The sequence below is a fragment of the Nannobrachium achirus genome, assembly GCF_963921795.1.
Source record: "Nannobrachium achirus genome assembly, chromosome: 19".
NCBI lineage: Eukaryota > Metazoa > Chordata > Actinopteri > Myctophiformes > Myctophidae > Nannobrachium > Nannobrachium achirus.
Window position 1 is genome coordinate 8,152,646 of NC_137826.1, and position 22,289 is coordinate 8,174,934.

The following is a 22,289-nucleotide window of genomic DNA, read 5'->3' on the forward strand; positions in this document are numbered from 1 at the left end:
TTAGTCCAGCACCTGGTACCACTATTTTTTGGGATGTGCGTGCCTCTCTCTGTCCCCAATAATAATATCAGAAACATATAAAGAGATATCCCTGAATGACCATAGCAGATCTGTAACACTGAGAGTGTACAAATGGAACCCAATGGACCCTACACTCAGTGTTATGGTGGTCCCTGCAAATAAAACATTTGAGAACCACTAGTACTAGCTGGGACTCCTAGTATGCCATAATGTCATAGTAAATAAGTGTCATACATATACTGAAGAATCTGGATCAAAATAGGAACATTATAATGGTTTGTAAAAAATTAAATCTAGAATTTGCTAGGAACAAAACCAAGTCTTGCTGCCACGGACTTGAAGAAAACGCTGCAATTTTTTTATAGACATTTTATTGGCATTCTTTTAATCAAAATTTAACAATGACATCAAATACTCCAATATTGCCCCACCCCCACTCTCTCTCTCTCTCTCTCTCTCTCTCTCTCTCTCTCTCTCTCTCTCTCTCTCTCTCTCTCTCTCTCTCAACAGCTCAAATTCTTATGTAAAGTACATACTCAATCAGTAAGACGGTTAAATGGAAAATAGAATTAAGAAGAAATAGTGTACAATTGACCTTTCCTGCACAGTTTTATGAATAGAACACATTTTATTAATCTATGAAAATAAGATAGATGGTTATGTTAATGTTACTCCATAAGGTAGATTTGAACAAAATAATGAAAATATGGATATAAATTGTAATGTAATGTCTATGTGCACATTGAGTAGAAGTCACTGCAAGGCAGACAAACCAAAGCAAACACACAAACTACTACAGGAAAATCATCATGAAGGTGTGCCAAAACACTATGATTTCAGCTTACAGGTATAAGCATTTCACAGATCCAATAGTAATTGTTATTTACAGAACATGACCTGTCATTCCATATTGTATTCTCAACCACAGCACAGTCCTGTTCTGGATTATCAACTGCCTCGTTGTTATTAGGCTGACCAGCTGCCCAGTACCTGGAGAAGTACAGTAGGAACATGATTAATTAATTACAGTGCTTTTACAAGGATGGATTTTCACTCTAAATGTTTTTTATTTATTTTTAAATCATGGCCTCAAGTAATATTTTACATATTAGATGCAAATTAAATTCCATTTTGGGAAGTCACATTGTCATATTTAGTTCTTTAACCCAAGTTGTCCGGCCCAGAGCCATCTCAAAGTATTTCCAGGAAAATGGCGATAACATTTGCAAATATGTTTTTTTTATTTAGAGCAAAGTGCCTCAAAATATCAATACATTTTAATATTATATATTTATTGATAACAGTTAAATGATCACCTTATTACACTTAAGTGCCTCGTTCCTGATTGCATCATGCCAATAATAACGTTGTGTAATTACTTAATAATTAAGATAAGTCTTACATTGGTGTTTTCAGTGTTGTGCCGTCTACCCATGTCCAGTTTCCTTCTTCGTCTCTGTCAGTCAGACCCAGCCACACATGCTTTCTTATATCTTGAACAAAGACCTGGACAGAGAGGCTGCTGTTACTAACTTTACAACAGATTTGTTTCTCCAGACTCTCCATAATGCACGTGTACACGCGCGCAGCGCGCACACACGCACACACACACACACACACACACACACACACACACACACACACACACACACACACCTGTGTTTCTCTGTTTTTTATGACAATCAAGTCTGATTGTCTGTCTCTACACCAACGTCTGCTCTCCTCCCAGGTTTTCCTCTCAGCAGAGACGTAATAGCAACCTCCGCCAAATCTCTGCCATCCATCTTAACAGCAAGAGAAGTTAGCCACAGTTAACACAGTGTTTATGTTATTATAAATAACATGATGTAACTTTGAAGAAAAACAGTGATGTCTCACTGACCAAAGACACAGTGCTTCCTCTTCAGGTCATCTCGCTCTTTGGTCAGGTTGTTGTTCTTAGTCTCTGATTGGTCTAGCTTTTCAGTCAGGTTGTTGTTCCTGGTCTCTAATTGGTCTAGCTTTTCAGTCAGGTTGTTGTTCCTGGTCTCTGATTGGTCTAGCTTTTCAGTCAGATTGTTGTTCTTAGTCTCTAATTGGTCTAGCTTTTCAGTCAGGTTGTTGTTCTTGGTCTCTAATTGGTCTAGCTTTTCAGTAAGGTTGTTGTTCTTGGTCTCTAATTGGTCTAGCTTTTCAGTCAGATTGTTGTTCTTGGTCTCTAATTGGTCTAGCTTTTCAGTCAGGTTGTTGTTGATGGCCTGTAGTTGATCGTAACTGCCCATGAGTTGGTCTTTCTCCACCATGTTGGACTGATCTGTATGGAAACAATATTTCCAAAATAGGAGATCCATTATTTAAAAACCACCTACATTTAAAAAATGAAAATGTTATTGTATTGTGCAAGTACCAACGCTGCTACAGCTTCTGTTGTTACTACTCAATCTATTACTATAACTAATAATATATTGTATTGGGTATCATATACTATGTTTGCTAGTGTGGTGATCCAACAAATGTCATAATAGTATAAATGTATAAATCATTGTAATAATATATGTTATTAAATAGTATAAATGTATAAAACATTGTAATAAATTGTTATTAAATAGTATAAATGTAAAACCATTGAATATGTTATGAAACTTAACATACAGAGGTACAGTGGGATAGCAAGGAGAGCTAGAACAGAAAAAAGCAGTCCAAAAATGACTCCAACTCGCCGATGTAATCTGTTGTCTGCTGAAGGACACACACACACACACACACACACACACACACACACACACACACACACACACACACACACACACACACACACACACACACACACACACACACACACACACACAGAGTGATTGAGATCAGTTATAATTTTTGAATATCTTGTTTTAACCCATTAAAACCAAGAAACCATCATTTTACTATTATTTTTGGCTATTCAAAAATAGCAGATATACAAGTTCATAGCACTTTGTGCCACACTATGAACTTGTAGAAAAATCATGAAAATGTGTGCAAATCTTTGAATATATAATATATACAGTATATTTTTTAAAGCGAAAATCTTTAACTGAAATCTTGCTTCTGGGCATCCCTGAAACGAAATATTTTGAGATGGAGGTCCGTGGCCCAATACATGTAATTTTGGGGGTCCTTGACATGAAAAGGTTTGAGCACCACTGATATGTTTTTCAGAAACCTGTTAGGATTGTTATTATTATTTTGTTTTTTAATCATGGGTTATAGGCTAAAATGTAAAAAGAAAAAAAAAAGTTTGATTTTTCTTTTCAATAACATCTCTTACCAGACTGCGGTATCTTCTGCGGAACCCTCTCCTGAGCTGTAGGCCTAGTCTTGGTCTCAACATTGGCATAGACAGGATCGTCGTCTTCTTTGATCTCAATGTTATCAGAATGCCGAGCCACAGCCATTACACCTGAATTCGTCTTGCGGGTGTTTGATACGGTCCAGCTCTTCACAACACAATACTGCCCTAAACGCAGACGGCACTGTTGCATTTATATCACATATGACCGCCCACACTCCAATATGTGCACCAATAAGACAAAGAAACCACAAACATACACACACCCGCCTGTGCACAACATAACCTACTGGGTTTGTCAAGTAACACCTTTCAGTATCCTGTGATATTCTTCATAGTTTCCCATAAACATTAACCACAATGCGTAGGTTGTACTGACAGTAAGTTACCAGCATTTTCCTCAAGCTTCGTGGTCTCACTAACTTCAGAATTTATTTCTGTGTAACTTAAGATACATGCACAAACTGTCCATTAAGAGGTACAAAAAAAGTAAAATAAAAGTAAAATAATGAAAATGACTATGAAAGTGTAAGGGTGGCCCAACTCACATTAACAGCCAGTATAAACTGGTACTCTTGTCAACACCTTATTTCTTGGATTTGCCAATAAATAATTATGTTACACCCTTTTGATTCAAGTGTATTATTTAGGTATTATCATTAGCATTTCCATATATAATTATAAGACTTCCGACAATGCCACCTCTATAAAAGAGGAAAAGGAGATATAAAGTAATAACCCTTTTAGGACACACAGGTACGTTTTACAGGTAACCAGAGCAATATAAACCTCAGGAGAGAATGAGACCGGACAACAAGTTTAGAAAAAGTATAACAATCTTTATTAACTAAGTACAGGGGCTTCTATACGCCATGAAAACAATGCAAAATAAAATAAAAGAACCCTGTCACTCCTTCGGCGCCTCTAATCTAAAACTACAAAACAACCAACAATAAAACCAACAAACCCGGGTAAACTTCCCCCTTATCAGATCCACCGCACAGTTAAAGTGCGGGTGCAATATTTGCCGTTAGCAGTTAAGGCTTGTTATATAATAATAATAAATATTGCAGTTAATGCGATTCAGCAAGGACGTATGGTTAGATAACTACGTTATAAACAGGAATATGCGATAGGCAGGTATAATAATAATAATAGCTAAGCAGAGTGGGTGAGGGGTGTAGAGGGACACAGCAACTCTTCGGTACGTCTACTTCTTAGGCCCACACATCTGTGAACAAGGAAAATAGGCCAGTATCTTCGTATACTACAATTTATCGGCACAACTTCAGGTCGGTGGCTCGAATAGACAAATGGTGCATAGATTGGATACTCACAACGGGGCAGCCAAGTGGCTGCCGCTGCGAGTGATTTGCACGACACCACTGCGGACCTCTCTCGTCAGCCTGGGTAGAGCGGCTCGTCTCGGCTCGTCTGGATCAGGATAGGTGGATGGCTGGAACACTCCTGGTTCTGCTAGGCACCACCGTGTTGTCTGGATCACTGCGTCGCACTATAGAGCTCACTCGTCTTCAACATCAACATTTCTTGGTTACTGCTAATACCCTCACTTTTAGCAGTCAGCTATCAGTCCCTCGTTACACCGGTTACCTCTGCCGGTTCACCTCCCTCTGCCCACCGCATACACACGTCCGTCTCCTTCCTCGTTCCCCAACAGAATGACTGATTGGCTAGGAAGGACGTCAGTCCCTTCACATTGGTCTAGCCCGGGCCGCTAGTTAGCCTATCAGTCCCCGCTTACACACACATATACCAGAAGTGGAGTTTCATTCAGGGAGAAATAGCATTATTACAACATAGCCAATAAAATGTATTATGGGAAACATATAAAACAAGCGTTAGGATAAAGGAAAATAATAAAATACAAGAGTTTCCAAAGGAATAACAAAAAAAGAAATAATGCTGCTTTCCACCCCCTCACAAAAGCATGCTCCTCAGAACTCGGATCTCTGCCTGATAGCCTGATATTTCTTCGAGTTTTTGGAAATGTACATTCTTCAGTGGTCATTTAGGAGACACCCTGGAGATTTCTCCGTGTTTTGAGAACCAGAAACGTGTGCCTAATATTTCAGATGTTCAAATGTTGTTATTTGTATTGTAGAGGTTCTGTAGAACACCAAGATGTTCTCCACATGTCAACATAGAATGGCGTCCATCTTGGACGTCCTAATACCCTGATTATGTCAATTAAACCCTGTGTGTGTGTGTGTGTGTGTGTGTGTGTGTGTGTGTGTGTGTGTGTGTGTGTGTGTGTGTGTGTGTGTGTGTGTGTGTGTGTGTGCCTGTGTTCTGTGTGCAGACGAGAGCGGCAAGGACCAGGGCATCAACGTGCGGCAGAAGGTGAAGGAGATGGTGGAGTTTGTCCAGGACGACGACCGGCTGCGAGAGGAGAGGAAGAAGGCCAAGAAGAACAAGGACAAGTACATCGGCGTCTCCTCGGACAGCATGGAGGGAGGAGGAGGGAACGGCAGCTTCAAGAACTGTGAGCACCTCCTTATAAAAAGACCTCAAAAATGTCTTCTAAATCCCAATGGGTTTCTGAAAAACGTATGTTTCTTTTTCCGTGGTGCTCAAAGCTTTTAATGTCAAGGACCCCTAGAGTTATATGTATTTGATCGCGCACCCCCATCTCAAAATATGTTGTTCCAGGGACCACCCCCAGAAGCAAAGATTTTAGTTAAAAATGTCTGTTTTAAATACCTATTCAAAGATTTTTACCTATTTTCACAATTTTTCAAAAATAAAAAAATGGCCAAAGTATAAAAAATAATAGTTGAAGTAGTTACATGACACAGATGCGTTTCCAGTCTTAATGTGTTAAAACCAGGAAAGCATCCGTGTCATTTCAGATTTTAGCTATGGAGTATACAGTATATACTATATAGCAACATGTGTTTTTCAGAAAACTCTAAGGATATAACAGTGGTTTGGAACATTTTTGAAAAATCTTTATTTTCTTCTCTTCTGGGGGTCCCTAGCACAAAATATTTTCCGATGGGGGTCCCAGATGGGCGTTGGCAAAACAAGTTTCGATAAGTAACTATTTTAACAAATGCACCTCTGCCGCCGAACACGTCTCGGGAGGGGTCGGTGGCAGATCTGTGTATTGTAACTGTGTATATTGTGGCCGGCCATCAGAATTTTCATTACTGATTGATAAGATGAAAGAAAATCAGATCAGGCAGATCAGGACAACAATGGCGAGCTAAATGATGTTTTTGTTATCTAATGCCTACTGCCGCAGCGCAGCCCCAGTGGACAACAGTCCTGAGCCCATATCAGGTATGGATTGGAAGCCTCGGCTTTTTGGTGATCGTTGAGAGGTGGTGTGTGTGCGTGTGCGTGTGTGTGTGTGTGTGTGTGTGTGTGTGTGTGTGTGTGTGTGTGTGTGTGTGTGTGTGTGTGTGTGTGTGTGTGTGTGTGTGTCATAGGAATATGCAAATGGCTTTAAGGTTTGTGTGATGATCTCATATAGGTACAAGATTGTTTGTCTTGATCAATCATTGCCAATATCTAAATTAAGCCGCAGTGCCAAGTGTGGAAGTTGAAGGCAAAAATATGAATAAATGAATTCTTATTTTTGCGTGCGCATGAGGCCCACCCACTCCTGGCCAGGCCCAGTCAATACTAAAGTTCTGGCTGCGCCACTGAAGCCCCATAATATATACTTCATCGTACGACGGAGGAGCCGACCGGAAATAGCCGATCTATAAGTTCACAACGCGTGCCGGATGCAGTGTGTTGTGAGCTTATAGGTCTGTTGTCGGTCCCAGGCGCCATCATACAACAGAGCATGTATTATGATTTTTACTTTGCTGCGCACTGTTGTCATGCACCAAATAGACAGTTTATAAGCTCACAATGCATCAACCACTGCTATAGACGAGAGAGAGAGAGTTCCGTCACACTTGGATCTCGGTGCAAAGCGGGCTGCCATGGCCTGTAGTTCCAAACATCGGAACTTCCTCATTGAGATGGACAGAGCATTCCCGCATTCCATTCTTACTACGAGAGTCTATGCTAGTGATGTAACTCTCTCTTCAACGTGTCTGGCATCAACCAATTGAAAATGTTGCTTTCGCATACGGGAACTGAGATGCACAATAATATACACAATGCCAACTAGGTTGAAAATTGAAAATTTCATATCACGATTATTGTGACCACAGAACGACATTATCGCGATAATCAAAATACACCCAACATCCTGGGGCGGAACATTTGCCAACAAATAGCAGATCTACAAGCTCACAACGCGTCGTGAGCTTGTAGATCGGCTATTTTTTGGCAAAGCGATATGGTAGAGTGTGAAAAAAAGACTGTCAAGTACGTATATTATAAGTATGTTTTACCAATAGAGGGTTTTAGTGGTACCGGATATGCAGCTTGGCAAACAAAAGGTGAATTGATCCCATTGCATGATGGAGGACGATATCACAATACATTAAATCTCCACGATACGATTATCTTGAGTGCTTTTTTATCACGATAAATGATAAAATCGCGGTAATACCTATTACTAATAAAGACTTATTAACAGTTAATAAGATACTTAACACTTTGCCGTCCGAAATAGAATGGTGGTTGGTAGATTAGCCATGAAATTTATATTATTGTATTGTGATCTGAGACATAATATTATCTATCTATAAATGCGAGAAGTCTCTGCGTGTCTGTCTGTCTGTAATCCGCGTATCTCGAGAACCGTTCGTCCCACCGGCTTCAGATTCGGCACGCGCGTTCCCTGCCGCGGCACGGAGTGCAGTGCCGGGTCTCGACCCGACCCGACGCGCAGTTTTCCCGAACCGGCGCGAAACGTTCGGAATCTCCTTATGCGGGGTTGATTGTTGACATCAGGCTGTTCCGGAGGAAATCGGCGAAAGCTCTGACTCATTGTGACATCACTTCATAAAAGGCTCTGACATCACGTACGCCACATGAGTCAACAAAAAATCTCTGTGAGTGTGTATGTATGTATGTAATCCGCGTATCTCGAGAACCGTTCGTCCCACGGGCACGCGCGTTCTCCATATATGGGCATAAAATGAATGCCCCCATATATGGGCATAAAATGGATTGCAGACAGACAGATACAGATATCTCCATATATGGACATAAATGGACAGAGGCAAACAGATGGTCAAAGATCTCCATATATGGGCATAAAATGGACGCAGACAGACAGATACAGATATCTCCATATATGGGCATAAATGGACACAGGCAAACAGATGTTCAAAACGGGTCCTATGACAACAGGTGTGAGGTTTGCATTAAAGGGGGAACCGGCACTGTGTCTGCAACACAGTTGGAGGCACAGACAGATACTCCATATATGGGCATAAAATGGACGCAGATAGACAGATATCTCCATATCTAGGCATAAAATGGACCCAGAACTATAACTGCAGTGATCTCCATATATGGACATAAAATGGACGCCGACAGACAGACAGACAGATACAGATATCTCCATATATGGGCATAAATGGACACAGGCAGACAGATGGTCAAAACGGGTCCTAAAGGGCGGGGCATTCATTCCCTATTTACATTGTTCCGAGTTGGCCAGGTCGCCGACTAGACGCTGGGCCGCCCTTTGGGCGGCCCAGCTTCTAGTGTTTATAAACATGAGCCCGCTGCCCCTCCTTCTTGGACAGCGCCGTTGTTTTTTCTTTTTTTTTTCCCCCAGGTCATTAGCTCACCATGATTTTCTCGATCTCCGTTGGGATAGAATGGGGGTTTTGGCCGATCATCGATCTCCCCGTGCGTTTCGCGTGCGCGATCCGTTCACGTAAATGTCCCCGCAAATAATCCATGTGTGGCTCAAGAACAGAACTGAAAATTTTCGCTAGCATAGCCCCAAGCATGGCTGCAGTAGGAGCACTAGTGTACAGACAGCAAACGGATGGCTGGGAGTAGCCTTGGAGAAGGAAAGGAGCTGACGTCACCTCTGCTTCATGTCAGACCGTGCATGAGCTATCAATGCACGAGTGGTGACTAGGGAAGGTTAGACGATCGCCGATTTTCGGATGAAAATCATTTATTTCGGTAAATACGGGAAAGTACGGGAAAAGACGATTGGCTGCCCCTCCCCCCCTAGGAAGTCCGATATAGTACGATTTTAACATTAAGGGGCTCCCCGTGGCTTACAAAGGGTTAATAACTGTTTATAAACTCTTATAAAAACGTTATTAAACCCTAATAAACACATTATAAACTGTATAATATGAATCTTATAAACAATTAATAAACTACTTATAAGATACTTATTAACCTTAATATATACTTAATACATCTTAATAAAAGATTAATAAGAATGTTTTAGAAACGTAATAAAACATTTTATACAATGCTTAATTAAACATTAATATCAAGTCAATATTAAGTCATCTATAAACCTTATTATATGTTTATACATGTTAATAAATGAATAATAAGAAAGTCAAAAAACCTTAATTAACACCTAAATGAAAAGGTACCTTATTAACAGTTAATTAACAACTTATAAGTAACCAATAAACCTTATTATATTTTAATACAGGTTAATAAACCATCTTAATTAGGCATCCATTAACACGTTAATTAGGCATTTTGTGGGTACCTGTTGTAAAGTGGGAACATGTCTTATTAACTCATACCCTGCCAAAAAATATGTTTCTATGATAAAAACGTCTTTAAAACGTCTTTTTCACTACGTCCCTGACGTCCCTGCCAGACGTCTTCTGAACGTCTTTTTTTTTTAAATAAAAAAAAAAAAAAAAAAAAAAATTGAAAATTTTTTTTTTGAAAAAAAATGTTTTGGACCTCCAACAGTGTACTAGGCATGATCGCGATCGCGAAATTGCATGTTTAACCCCCATACCAACCCCATCTTTCAAACATGGCAGCCATGTTTGTTTACATTTGAAGAAAACATAAGGGCCCCTTTCTCCTGAATGCCTGAACGGATTTCCAAGCGGATTTTTTTGTTTGAAAGCTGTGAAAAGCATGCACATGCATAGTGCATGATCTGTGCACGAATGTGTGCACCAGCGTGCACACTATTTTTTTAACCCTTTGTTGGCGAACCGGCAATATAAGAGGTCATCCCACTTTAAATATGGCACCGACTGAGTTAACTGTTTTACCGCTTCGGACGTTCCCGTCCAATTCGCCCCAATGTTCAACCCAGCTCGTTGCCAATACGAACTTTCGTTCTTTTACCTTGTCTGATGACTGTAAGCTGATGAGGGGTTGCGCGGGTGTGTACAGTAAAAACATCTCCCGTAATGCTGCTTTTAACTCTTTGAGTGCCACCCCGTTCACCACTAGAGGGCGCCCAGTGGCCATAGAAAATCCCATAGAGATATGCTGGTATATGCAGAAGCCCTGCAGCCATGACTTGCCTGAACACTTTCCTTTGTGCATGTACAGGAAGAGGATGAAGTTAGCTTGAAGTTAGCTATTGGCTACCAAGCATTTTAGAAGATCTATTTTCTGCAATTTAGCCACGATTAAACCTTGCACACCTCATGCATGGGAAAAAAACAAAGAAGAATGAGCTCTAAAAAATCCAATGCAATCCAGGAGTGGATTTGTGCAGTTTGTTCACAGCTTTCAAACAAAAAAATCCGATTGGAAATCCGTTCAGGCATTCTTGAGATAATGGCCATTATGTTTTACATGTTATGTAAACAAAAATGGCTGCCCTGTATGTTAGATGGGGTTGTATGGGGTGGAACATGCAAAATCGCGATTGAAATCATGTTCACCAGATTTGATGGGGTCAAAAAAAAAAAAAAAAAAATCAAAAAAAAAATTTCAATTTTTTTTTTTTTTTTTTTTTTTTTTTAAAGCCGAACTAGTTCGAGATCGGCACTCTGCGATACGCTAATAAAGCCGAACTAGTTCGGGATTGGCACTCAATGAGTTAAATATCCACCACACGTAAACATCAATGATGTCCAATTCACTTCCTGGCTGTTCTCTGTGGACCTGATCTAGATTATGCATTTTTATGCTCTGAACGACGGCAAGCGGAGCGGCCCAATTCACATCTATTCTTTGCCCACTGCCGCCAGCTAGGCTAAAGTACACATATAATAGGTCCAATAAAAAAAAACCTTTTTAAATAATGAATAGATCTTTTTCTATAACATCGTAAAGGTAAGCTGCTTTTTGCTGGCACCAGCCCCAATAAATAAATAATAAATCTGGCAGTAGAACTGTTAATGATTTTTTGAAGTAAATAAAACTGTTTCAATGTTAATAACACACTTTATTAACACATATGGTGCCAACCCCGAGTTTCCCGAGTTTGTATTGGTACTAGTGCTGTGCCAACCCCGAGTTTCCCGAGTTTGGGCCGTTTTTGAAAACATTTTTTTTTTTTTTTTCAAATTTTTTGAAATTGCATGTTTAACCCCCATACCAACCCATTCTTTCAAACATGGCAGCCATGTTTGTTTACATCTGAAGAAAACATAATGGCCTATAAATCATGAATGCCTGAACGGATTTCCAAGCGGATTTTTTTGTTTGAAAGCTGTGAACAGCCTGCACACACGTGGTGCATCATCTAGGCATGGGCGTGCACTTTTTACACAATTGCGCAATTACATGGAAGTCTATGGTAACCATGGCAACGTGGCCCATTGAAGAGAAAAAATCATGGCTACATAAGTGTTAAGGATTTGTTGATATTTATAAGACATGTTCCTACTTTACAACAGGTACCCACAAAATGCCTAATTAACGTGCTAATGAATGCTCAATAAAGATTGTATTAATGTTAATGTTAATAAGGCACTGTTTCAATGTTATTAAGAAATCTATTTAGTAAGGTTAATAAGGTACCTTTTCATATAGTTTATTAAGTGTTAATTAACACAATTAGTGCCTCTTAATCTGAAGGTTTGCTTGGTGCCTCGGTGCCACGCCGTTTCCTCCATAGGCCGCCGCTATTATTTTGAAGGGCTGGAAGGGGGTTGTTTTTGTTTTTTTGGATTATCACTTGACGGCAACGATTACGTCATCTAGTCACATGACAGTGTGGGACAAGAAGAGGAAGATGGCTGCGCCCTGCCTTGTGCCTTGTTTACATTTAGATCTGCTGCAAAATGTCTCAAAATGGCTATTTTGTTTAAATGAAGTTTCTTTATGGGCCTCTCCATTGACTTAACATTGAGGAGCTTCACTTCGCGTGCACGCCCAACGTGCGTTGTAAACAAATCGCCGACATTACCGATGGGGGCGGGACCGGAGCGACATTAAGTAAGTAATAATATCTTTACTGTATATACAGTAAGATTCACAGTCCTCACCGTCAACGGCGCCATGGTATTAACCCTTTCAATGACGGTGAGGACTGTCAACGGCAGCAGAACAGTTAAGGTTTTTTGACTTTCTTATTATTCATTTATTAACATGTATAAAGATATAATAAGGTTTATAGATGACTTAATATTGACTTGATATTGTGTTTAATTAAGCATCGTATAAAATGTTTTATTACGTTTTTACAACGTTCTTATTCATCTTTTATTAAGATGTATTAAGTATATATTAAGGTTAATAAGTATCTTATAAGTAGTTTATTTATTGTTTATAAGATTCATATTATACAGTTTATAATGTGTTTATTAGGGTTTAATACCGATGGTAGCACTTTACAATAAGGTGCCCTAATAAAGACTTATTATCAGTTAATAAGATACTTAATAACTGTTTATTAACTCTTATAAAAACTGTATTAAACCCTAATAAACACATTATAAACTGTATAATATGAATCTTATAAACAATGAATAAACTACTTATAAGATACTTATTAACCTTAATATATACTTAATACATCTTAATAAAAGATTAATAAGAACGTTGTAAAAACGTAATAAAACATTTTATACGATGCTTAATTAAACATTATTATCAAGTCAATATTAAGTCATCTACCTTATTATATCTTTATACATGTTAATAAATGAATAATAAGAAAGTCAAAAAACCTTAATTAACACTTAATAAACTATATGAAAAGGTACCTTATTAACGGTTAATTAACAACTTATAAGTAACCAATAAACCTTATTATATTTTAATACAGGTTAATAAACAGTTTTATTTACCTCAACAAATCATTAACAATTCTACTGCCAGATTTATTATTTATTTATTGGGGCTGGTGCCAGCAAAAAGCAGCTTACCTTTGCGATGTTATAGAAAAAGATCTATTCATTATTTTAAAAATAATTTTTTTATTGGACCTATTATATGTGTACTTTAGCCTAGCTGGCGGCAGTGGGCAGCCTTATGCAAAGAATAGATGTGAATAAACCCTTTTGTAAATCCCGCCCCATTCTGCCCTGTTACTATGATGGGACATTAACCCTGGGCAGATTGTTTTTATAGTGGAAGTGGATGGGATTTTTTTCCCCTTCATAGCCTCATTACAGCTATATAAAGTACCAAAGGAAAAACACCTAGGTGATATTAATAAAAAGGGAAGACAAAGGTACAGTAGTTACATTGCAAAACAGGGGGTTTACCCGAAAATATATGTTTTAATTTGTTTAATCCCAGTGGGACAGAATCCTCTTTGCAGATTCTTTTATAGTGGTAGTGGATGCGATTTTTTTTCCCTTCATAGCCTCATTACAGCTATATAAAGTACCACAAAAAACACATCTACGTGATATTAATAAAAAGGGAAGAAAAAGGTACAGTAATTACATAGCAAAACAGTAGTTTTCCCCCGAAAAATAAATGTTTTAATTAGTTTAATCCTCTGGATCAGAGATAGAAAGAGAAGCGCATTGCATCTTGGGTACTAGGAAGAGGACAGAGAGAATGTTTCTCCTCACATAATAGGCTGGCTTTTCGTAATTCTGCCCATTTAAATTATATGTACCCAATCGTGACTCTTAGACCATTGATAAGGTACATGTGAACTAGTTTGTTGAAGCTTATTCGTTATGATGAGCGAGATCGCTTGACGCTTGCCGTCGCTATCACCGTACCGGCCGATCTCCGTGTCGCGCACTGCGGACAGTTGTTGAAAGCCTGAAGCAACATTCTCCACTGCACAAACTCCACCCCCGATAGCAAAAAGTGAATGTTTTTTTCTGGTTGGCCAGTCAGGGAGTCTCAGGGACCAATCAGAAGGCTGACAAACGGTCTATTGGGCCGCTCCGCTTGCCGTCGTTCAGAGCATAAAAATGCATAATCTAGATCAGGTCCACAGAGAACAGCCAGGAAGTGAATTGGACATCATTGATGTTTACGCGTGGTGGATATTTAAAAGCAGCATTACGGGAGATGTTTTTACTGTACACACCCGTGCGACCCCTCATCAGCTTACAGTCATCAGACAAGGTAAAAGAACGAGCGTTCGTATTGGCAACGAGCTGGGTTGAACATTGGGGTGAACGGGACAGGAACGTCCGAAGCGGTAAAACAGTTAATAAGACATGTTCCCACTTTACAACAGGTACCCACAAAATGCCTAATTAACGTGTTAATAGATGCCTAATTAAGATGGTTTATTAACCTGTATTGAAATATAATAAGGTGTATTGGTTACTTATAAGTTGTTAATTAACTGTTAATAAGGTACCTTTTCATTTAAGTGTTAATTAAGGTTTTTTACTTTCTTATTATTCATTTATTAACATGTATAAACATATAATAAGGTTTATAGATGACTTAATATTTACTTGATATTAATGTTTAATTAAGCATTGTATAAAATGTTTTATTATGTTTTTAAAACGTTCTTATTAATCTTTTATTAAGATGTATTAAGTATATATTACGGTTAATAAGTATCTTATAAGTAGTTTATTAATTGTTTATAAGATTCATATTATACCGTTTATAATGTGTTTATTAGAGTTTAATAACGTTTTTATTAGAGTTAATAAACAGTTATTAAGTATCTTATTAACTGATAATAAGTCTTTATTAGGGCACCTTATTGTAAAGTGCTACCAAATTAAGCTTCATATATGTGTTTCAATTCAAAAATGACCACAAAAAGCGTAAAATAATGAATAATCATTTTGGCCATTGTCGGGCCGACACTTTGTTTACATCCTAGTCTAACACTATCAAAGAATAGACTAGAATGTAAACAAAGTGTCGGCCCGACAATGGCCAAAATGATTATTTTATCTTTATTTTACGCTTTTTGTGGTCATTTTTGAATAGAAACACATGTATGAAGCTTGTTTTTTTATAAAATATTTTCGAAACATTATTTAAATTTTAGCATCTGTTTTTCAAGAAAAAGTTGACTATATAGCTCCTTTAAAAAAGTGTTGGCAAAAAAAAGTAGCATGTGAGGGGTTTAACTAGGGGTTTTTCATGATTCTGAATTCATTGCAAGCATTTGTTTTGCACGGAAAACATTCCTTGGGCTAAAAACGGACCCCACAAAACTGAGCTGACCCCAGAAAAGTGATGGCTCATCACTCAACCATAGTTTTGTGGGTCCATTTTTATCTCAAGGATTTTTTTTACTGTAGTGTCTAATAAAATATTCAATCAGTCATATTCAATATCCTGCAACAAAGAATTGCTCTATAGGACAACACATGAAAGTAAACTCTACTCACCAGAATGTGTATACTATAAAATATAGTTGAAATTCAACCAATCATTCTGCTCCAGCTGCTGCGGCATCCAATGGGAACGGCGATTTCGGAGACTGGAACACCTTCTCGGCCAATCCCCCGGCCTCCTCCTCTTCGAGCGTGGCGCCCTCCTCCCAGCCCGTGGGCGACCTGTTTGGCTGCGTCCAGTCGCCTCCGCCCTCAAACCCCGCCTCCTCTGTCCCGCCCTCGGCCGAGCTCTTTGACCTGATGGGCGGTGGCGGCGGCCATCAGCTGACCAATCAGCACGCCACGCTCAGCGCCTCGCAGAGCATGACTTTCTCGATGGGCGGGGCCTCGCCGGGAGTCATGGGAACTGTACCGCTGTCCCGCTCCCAACAGGTAGGTGACCACATGACCTCTAACAATGATTTATACTTTACCCAATATAGCAGAAAGTTGGGGTCCAGAGACCCCCAGGATAGAGCCCTGCATCGGGAGCGGGATCCCGCGGTACCAGCACGTCTCAACGCAAATCTTGCAGGCGCTGGCGGTACTTAACTCATTTGCTGCCCTTAAAGGAGTAGTTCACCCACAAAAGGACTTTTTTTTTAATTGATTACTCATGCCATGGAGTGTAGAGTTCAATAATATTTTTTGTTTTTTGTCGCATTCCTAAGATAAAAATGTGATAACAATAAATTTACCCCCATTCGTTCCGGATGGGGACCCGTTTCGAAACGGGTCCCCACCCGGAATCAATGGGGGTAAACTTACTCGAATCAAATTTTTGTCTTAGGAATGTGACAAAAAACAAAAAATATTATTGAAATCAAGTCTCCATGGCATGAGTAATCAATAGAAAAAAAGTCATTTTGGGGGTGAACTACTCCTTTAACTCACTCCAACGAAAAACCCCCTCTTCTACCACTTTTTCTAGTCACGTGTTCAAATACTGGATTGTGATTGGCTTAAAACAGTAGTAAATGAGGCCACAATAGCCGGAATGTGTGAAATGCCCGGATGTACATGCAAATGAGGCAAATTTCCGAGATCAATACGCGATGAACGCATCCGGGGACTTCAGGAGGGAGTCGGAACCCATGGTCGGAACACCTTTCCCCCCACCAACAAATGACGGTCGCAGCCGTCCTATATTTACTAACGTGCGTACTATCGTCGCCGATTTATTTGGATCCAATGCAATCCGCCAACTTTAAAGCCCCTTTTCTCTGAACCTATGCCTTTCTGGAAGCGAACAGCCTCTATTTACGGCCGGAACGGTGCTTTTAACTGACGTTAGCTTAGCTGTAAGCTAGACATCTGTCTCAGCAGCGACCGAGTATTTCCCGGTGAATCTGTGCGCAAAGGTGGGGGCTTGGGAGTGTGCACCACTGACTATTGCGGATGATGATGAGGTTATAGTATAGCTTAGCTTTTATGTATTGAAAATGAGAGGCACTCTTGCCGATTTAGTAAGAGACTCGTCTCCAATTGCAAGATATTTAAAAGTTATTTGGGGCCATGATGATGATATCCTTTTCTTCCCACAACTAAGGATTTTATATTGTCTGTGTTATTGTTTACAACCACTGAACCACAATTATTCACGTGTGGCAAGATTCACTCGTTTTTAGTAGGCTATATAGTGTAGGCTTAGAAGAAGCCTTTTCAGAAGTTAATTTAATGTTTTCCATTTAATGATTTCCTTTATCCTCATCTAATCTTGCGCTAATGCACCGTATGCACGCTGTTTAAAGGCCGTGTAGGCTTTTCAGAAGTTAATTGAATGTTTTCCATTTGCGCTAATGCACGCAACTGTTTTCGCCAAGTTTATATTATTATTATTTTAGTTGTTTCTCATAAGCTCGCAACCCTCCTTGCTCATCGGCCCCCACCTTTGCGCACAGATTCACCGGGAAATACTCGGTCGCGTCTCAGCATGGAGTTGGCGCCATCTGGTGGTGAGTAGAAGATGTTGTTTGTGGCACTATTTGTTGTTATGGCGGAAGTTTTATAGGCAATAATGATTGTAACTTAAGATCCTTGCAAGTTACAACTATGTGTTTTCTTTCATGTATATGGGAAAAAGTGGTAGAAAAGCTATTTACCACTCGGGGTCGGACATTATGCTCTGATAATGTCCTGTGTTAGGGGGTTATCGGACTCGGCTTCGCCTCGTCCGATCACCCCCTAACACAGGACATTATCAGAGCATAATGTCCTCTCACTCGGGGTAAATTGCTTACTTAACTGGAGGAAATGTCAGGACAGACCCAGCTCTAGAGTCTAGGTCATACATGGGCAACTGGCGGCCCGGGGGCCACATGCGGCCCCCACCTTCACTTAATGCGGCCCGCAGGTTAATATCAGAATACTGATATATTATTGGTTTCAGCTGTTATAATTCCAAATGTGCAAACTTGACCAGCTTCAATTAGCCAGTAGCTATGCCCCTCCCAAAAAGCTGTTGTCCAATGCTAGCTTAGAATAACTTCCTGCTTGCCAAGGTTTGCCTTGGCAACAGCCTTGGCAAGCTGCCGGTTGCTAAGCTAGCATTGGACAAAAGCTTTTTCGGGAGGGGCATAGCTACTGGCTAATTGCTTCAGTCGACTGTATATTAGTATCTTCTTGATGACTAGTAGCCTACAACAAGTCTCTTTTTTTATGTCCAATGCATTTGTGATTAAGTTAATAAACTAAGAAGTAACATAAGTAACATAAGAACCTGTACATGCATTTGAAATTAAATTAAAAAATACTTTTCAGGATACCAATTAAAAACTAGCAAAAATAGCAGATCTACAAGCTCAAAACGTGTCGCACTGCGACGCGTTTTGAGCTTGTAGATCTGCTATTTTTGCTAGTTTTTACTGTATATGCATTGTGGCCCTCTGGAGTGTGTGTAAAAATATAGTAGCCCTCCCCAGCATCAAAGTTGCCATGGTCCGATCAGGTTTTTTGGAACCGATCACCGAGCACCGATCACAAAAGTTTGATCACCCGATACCGATCAATCACCGATCCGATCAAGTTATTATTTATATTTTCTAAATGTTAATGTTTTAACTTTAATTCATTCATTCACTCATGAATTCATTTATATATTTGCCTTATAGTTATTTACCAGCATTACTATGTATTTATTATCATAGCAGTAACTAATTATTCCTTCAGCACTGTGGAAATCAATACCCCAAAATGGCCTCAAGTGGGCATACTGAACTGCTGGTTGATTGGATGCACCGATCCGATCCGATCGGTGAATTTACCTTTTGATCTAAACCACCGATTATCGCCGATCACGCTTTGATCGGCCCGATCCGATCCATTGCCGATTGATCGGTAACATCTCTATGCCCAACCCTGCTCTAGGTGTACACTCTCAGAGTTATGGTGGGTCTTACAAATGTATACGTTTGAGAACCTCTGCCATAGATAACAGGATGACGTCATGCTTTCAGAGTCTTGGTGGTCTGATGTCCCAGCAGTCCCTGCACGGGCAGCAGCAGCAACAGAAGGTCGGGGTCGGAGGTCAGGGACCCCTGGGGTCGACCTGGTCCGACCCCTCGGTCAACATCAGCCTGGACTTCCTGTCCGCGGGCCTGAACCCCTGCAAGACCCCGCCCACCCTCAACAACATCATCCAACAGCAAGGTAAACCATTCGTTCACACACTGTGTTGTGAGGAAAGACAATTAGCTGACAAAATTGCATTGATATCCCAACCTATTTTAAGTTTATTCTTATTGCCGGGTATATAAGAGTGCCAGGGTTTTTCCAGTGTTTTTAACTTTTTTCCGAGGCTCCTCGAACGCACCACGGGTCCAAATGTAATCCGATTATGGTCGCTATGGTCATATTTTCTTTCACCCAAAAGAGAAAAATGACAACCATGATCCGCGCTTTTGTTATGGTCCGTAGAGAAGGGCTTGTTAAACAAGAACGTGACCTGGGGATAGATTACGAGATAAATCCATTTTACTTCACAGCAATCCATTGTGGTAAACAGAGGTTTCCGGAAGGATTATGTGAATTTGAGGTTTTGCATCAGTTCCGGGTGCCGCACGCTACGGTTTCCAATAGGAAACACACTCGGCAGTCGGATTTGAAAACCCGACTTGAGTCGGGATAGGCACCCTTTGTGTTAAGGGATCCCTGGCTAATACGACAAATATGCCTTAATACATTATAATTGTCCTCTATAGCTACAATGTAAAATTAAAAACACCTTAAATATTGTATTTCTTCTAGAAAATACTAATAGGGGAAATGCCTGTCGCAAGTTGATGATGTCATAAATGTCATGTGTGATCTATCCCTATGGAATTTATGGCATGCATGTGCAAAAAAAAAAACTTGAAATATTGATTTGATGCTCATCTTAACCATAGGAAGTATTATGTTTGTTTTTATTTGCACATGCATGCCAAAATTCCATAGGGATAGATCACACATGACATTTATGACATCATCAACTTGCGACGGGCATTTCCCCTATTGAGTGAAAGATTAGCTATTTCTAGAAGAAATAAAATATTTAAGGTGTTTTTAATTTTACATTGTAGCTATAGAGGACAATTATAGTGTATTAAGGCATATTTATCGTATTAGACAGGGATCCCTTTAAAATAAGCAGTCTGGGTCGCCCGCTGGCCTAGCGGTCCAGGCACATGCCACATAGGCTCTGATGCATGACAGCGCGTTGCAGGTTCAAGCCCGATCCCGACGGCCTTTGCTGAGTGTCAATCCCCATCTCTCTCCCCATTTCCTGTCATAATACTGTCCTATCAATAAAGGCATAAAAGCCCCAAAACAAATCTTTAAAAAAAGAATCAGTCATCATACTGTATGTAGTTCTCTTAACGGATTCATTGCTTTTAAAGGCGCAGAATTATTCATATTGCTCTGTTGCGCTTCAGTACTGAAATGGTTGCATTGCATTGGTCATAAAGACCTATTTGTATATTAAACAAATGGTGAAATATTCAGCAAAATGTCAGGGTGCATAGTGCATACCAAGCAACATGTAGCGCTCCCTTGAGAACCAGCCCTAAAACTTGATATCACCCCTGGTGATAACTCCCTGTTCTGTGTCCCCTGTGTGTGTATGTGTATGTGTGTGTGTGTGTGTGTGTGTGTGTGTGTGTGTGTGTGTGTGTGTGTGTGTGTGTGTGTGTGTGTGTGTGTGTGTGTGTGTGTGTGTGTGTGTGTGTGTGTGTGTGTGTGTGTGCGTGTGTGTGTGTGTGTGTACCCCAGGCGTGCCTCCCGTCAACCTGCTGCCCCAGACCTTCGCGGGGCTGAACCTCAGCTCCCCTCCCTCCGTCGCGCCCGTCATCCGACCGCCCGCCAACGCCATGGCCATGGGGATGCCCGCCTCCATGGCCACGGGGGGCGCCATGGTGGGGGGCGTGGGCGCCATCCCCGTCAACGTGGTCAACCAGGGCGTGATGGGCATGAACATGAGCATAAACATGGGCATGGCTGCTCCGGTGGTGATGGGGGGGATGCCCGGCATGGGGATGCCCGGGGTGGGCATGCCCGGCATGGGCCTGACCACCACGCACCCCATCGCCCCCTCGGCCATGGTGCCACCCAAACAAGATGCCTTCGCGACCTTCGGCAACTTTGGAAAATAAAGGCCTAGAATTATTTAATGCTTTAACTATTGAAAAATAGCAGATATACAAGCTCACAGCGCTGCACTGAGTGCCGCGCTGCGAGCTTGTAGATCTGCTATTTTTGAAAAATCGTGATTTTTTTTTGAAGTTTGTAACTCAAATATTTGCTTCTGGGTGGTCCCTTGAACAACATATTTTGAGATGGGGGTCCGCTGCCAAATACATTTAATTTTGGGGGTCCTTGACATGAAAAAGTTTGAGATCCACTGATTTAGAAGAAGGATTTTTTCACTAGTAAAAACTACCTGGTAATTAGTAATTCGTCCCCATGTAAAAAGGGCCTATTAGAAGACATTTATAGAATTGCAGAAATGTTCACGATTTTTCAAAGATAGCAGATCTACAAGCTCACAGTGCGGCACTCGCTGCCGCGCTGTGATCTTGTATATCTGCTATTTTTTAATAGTTAAAAGCATAAAATAATGTATAAAGGCGGGGAGTGTTTGTGTGCGTGTGTGTGTGTGATGTGTGTGTGTGTGTGTGTGTGTGTGACAGAGACAGAGAAGGACTTGCTGCACTTGAAGACACCCTGGCAGGTTTCTCTCTCTCACTGACACCTAACCTGCCCGCAGGGAAGTGTCTACATCCAAGCTGTATCTTTTTGTTTCGTTTTTCTTTCCTTGAAGCTATAAGGGTAGAGGTTTGTGGTCTGTGTAATGGCTGATTTATAATTAGCTTTGCGCGGGTGTG

At 40.3% G+C, this 22,289-nt stretch overlaps 1 protein-coding gene across 1 annotated transcript; it reads left to right on the forward strand.

Moving 5' to 3' along the window:
• Positions 1-3,685: 3,685 nt before the first annotated feature.
• LOC308304569 (clathrin interactor 1-like) lies at positions 3,686-21,557 on the forward strand (the record flags this gene model as incomplete). Its single annotated transcript, XM_080749197.1, has 5 exons — positions 3,686-3,689; positions 5,646-5,828; positions 15,998-16,320; positions 19,383-19,575; positions 21,178-21,557. 5 exons carry the CDS (start codon positions 3,686-3,688, stop codon positions 21,555-21,557), a joined length of 1,083 nt encoding a protein of 360 aa, XP_080605323.1.
• Between the last annotated feature and the right edge of the window lie 732 nt (positions 21,558-22,289).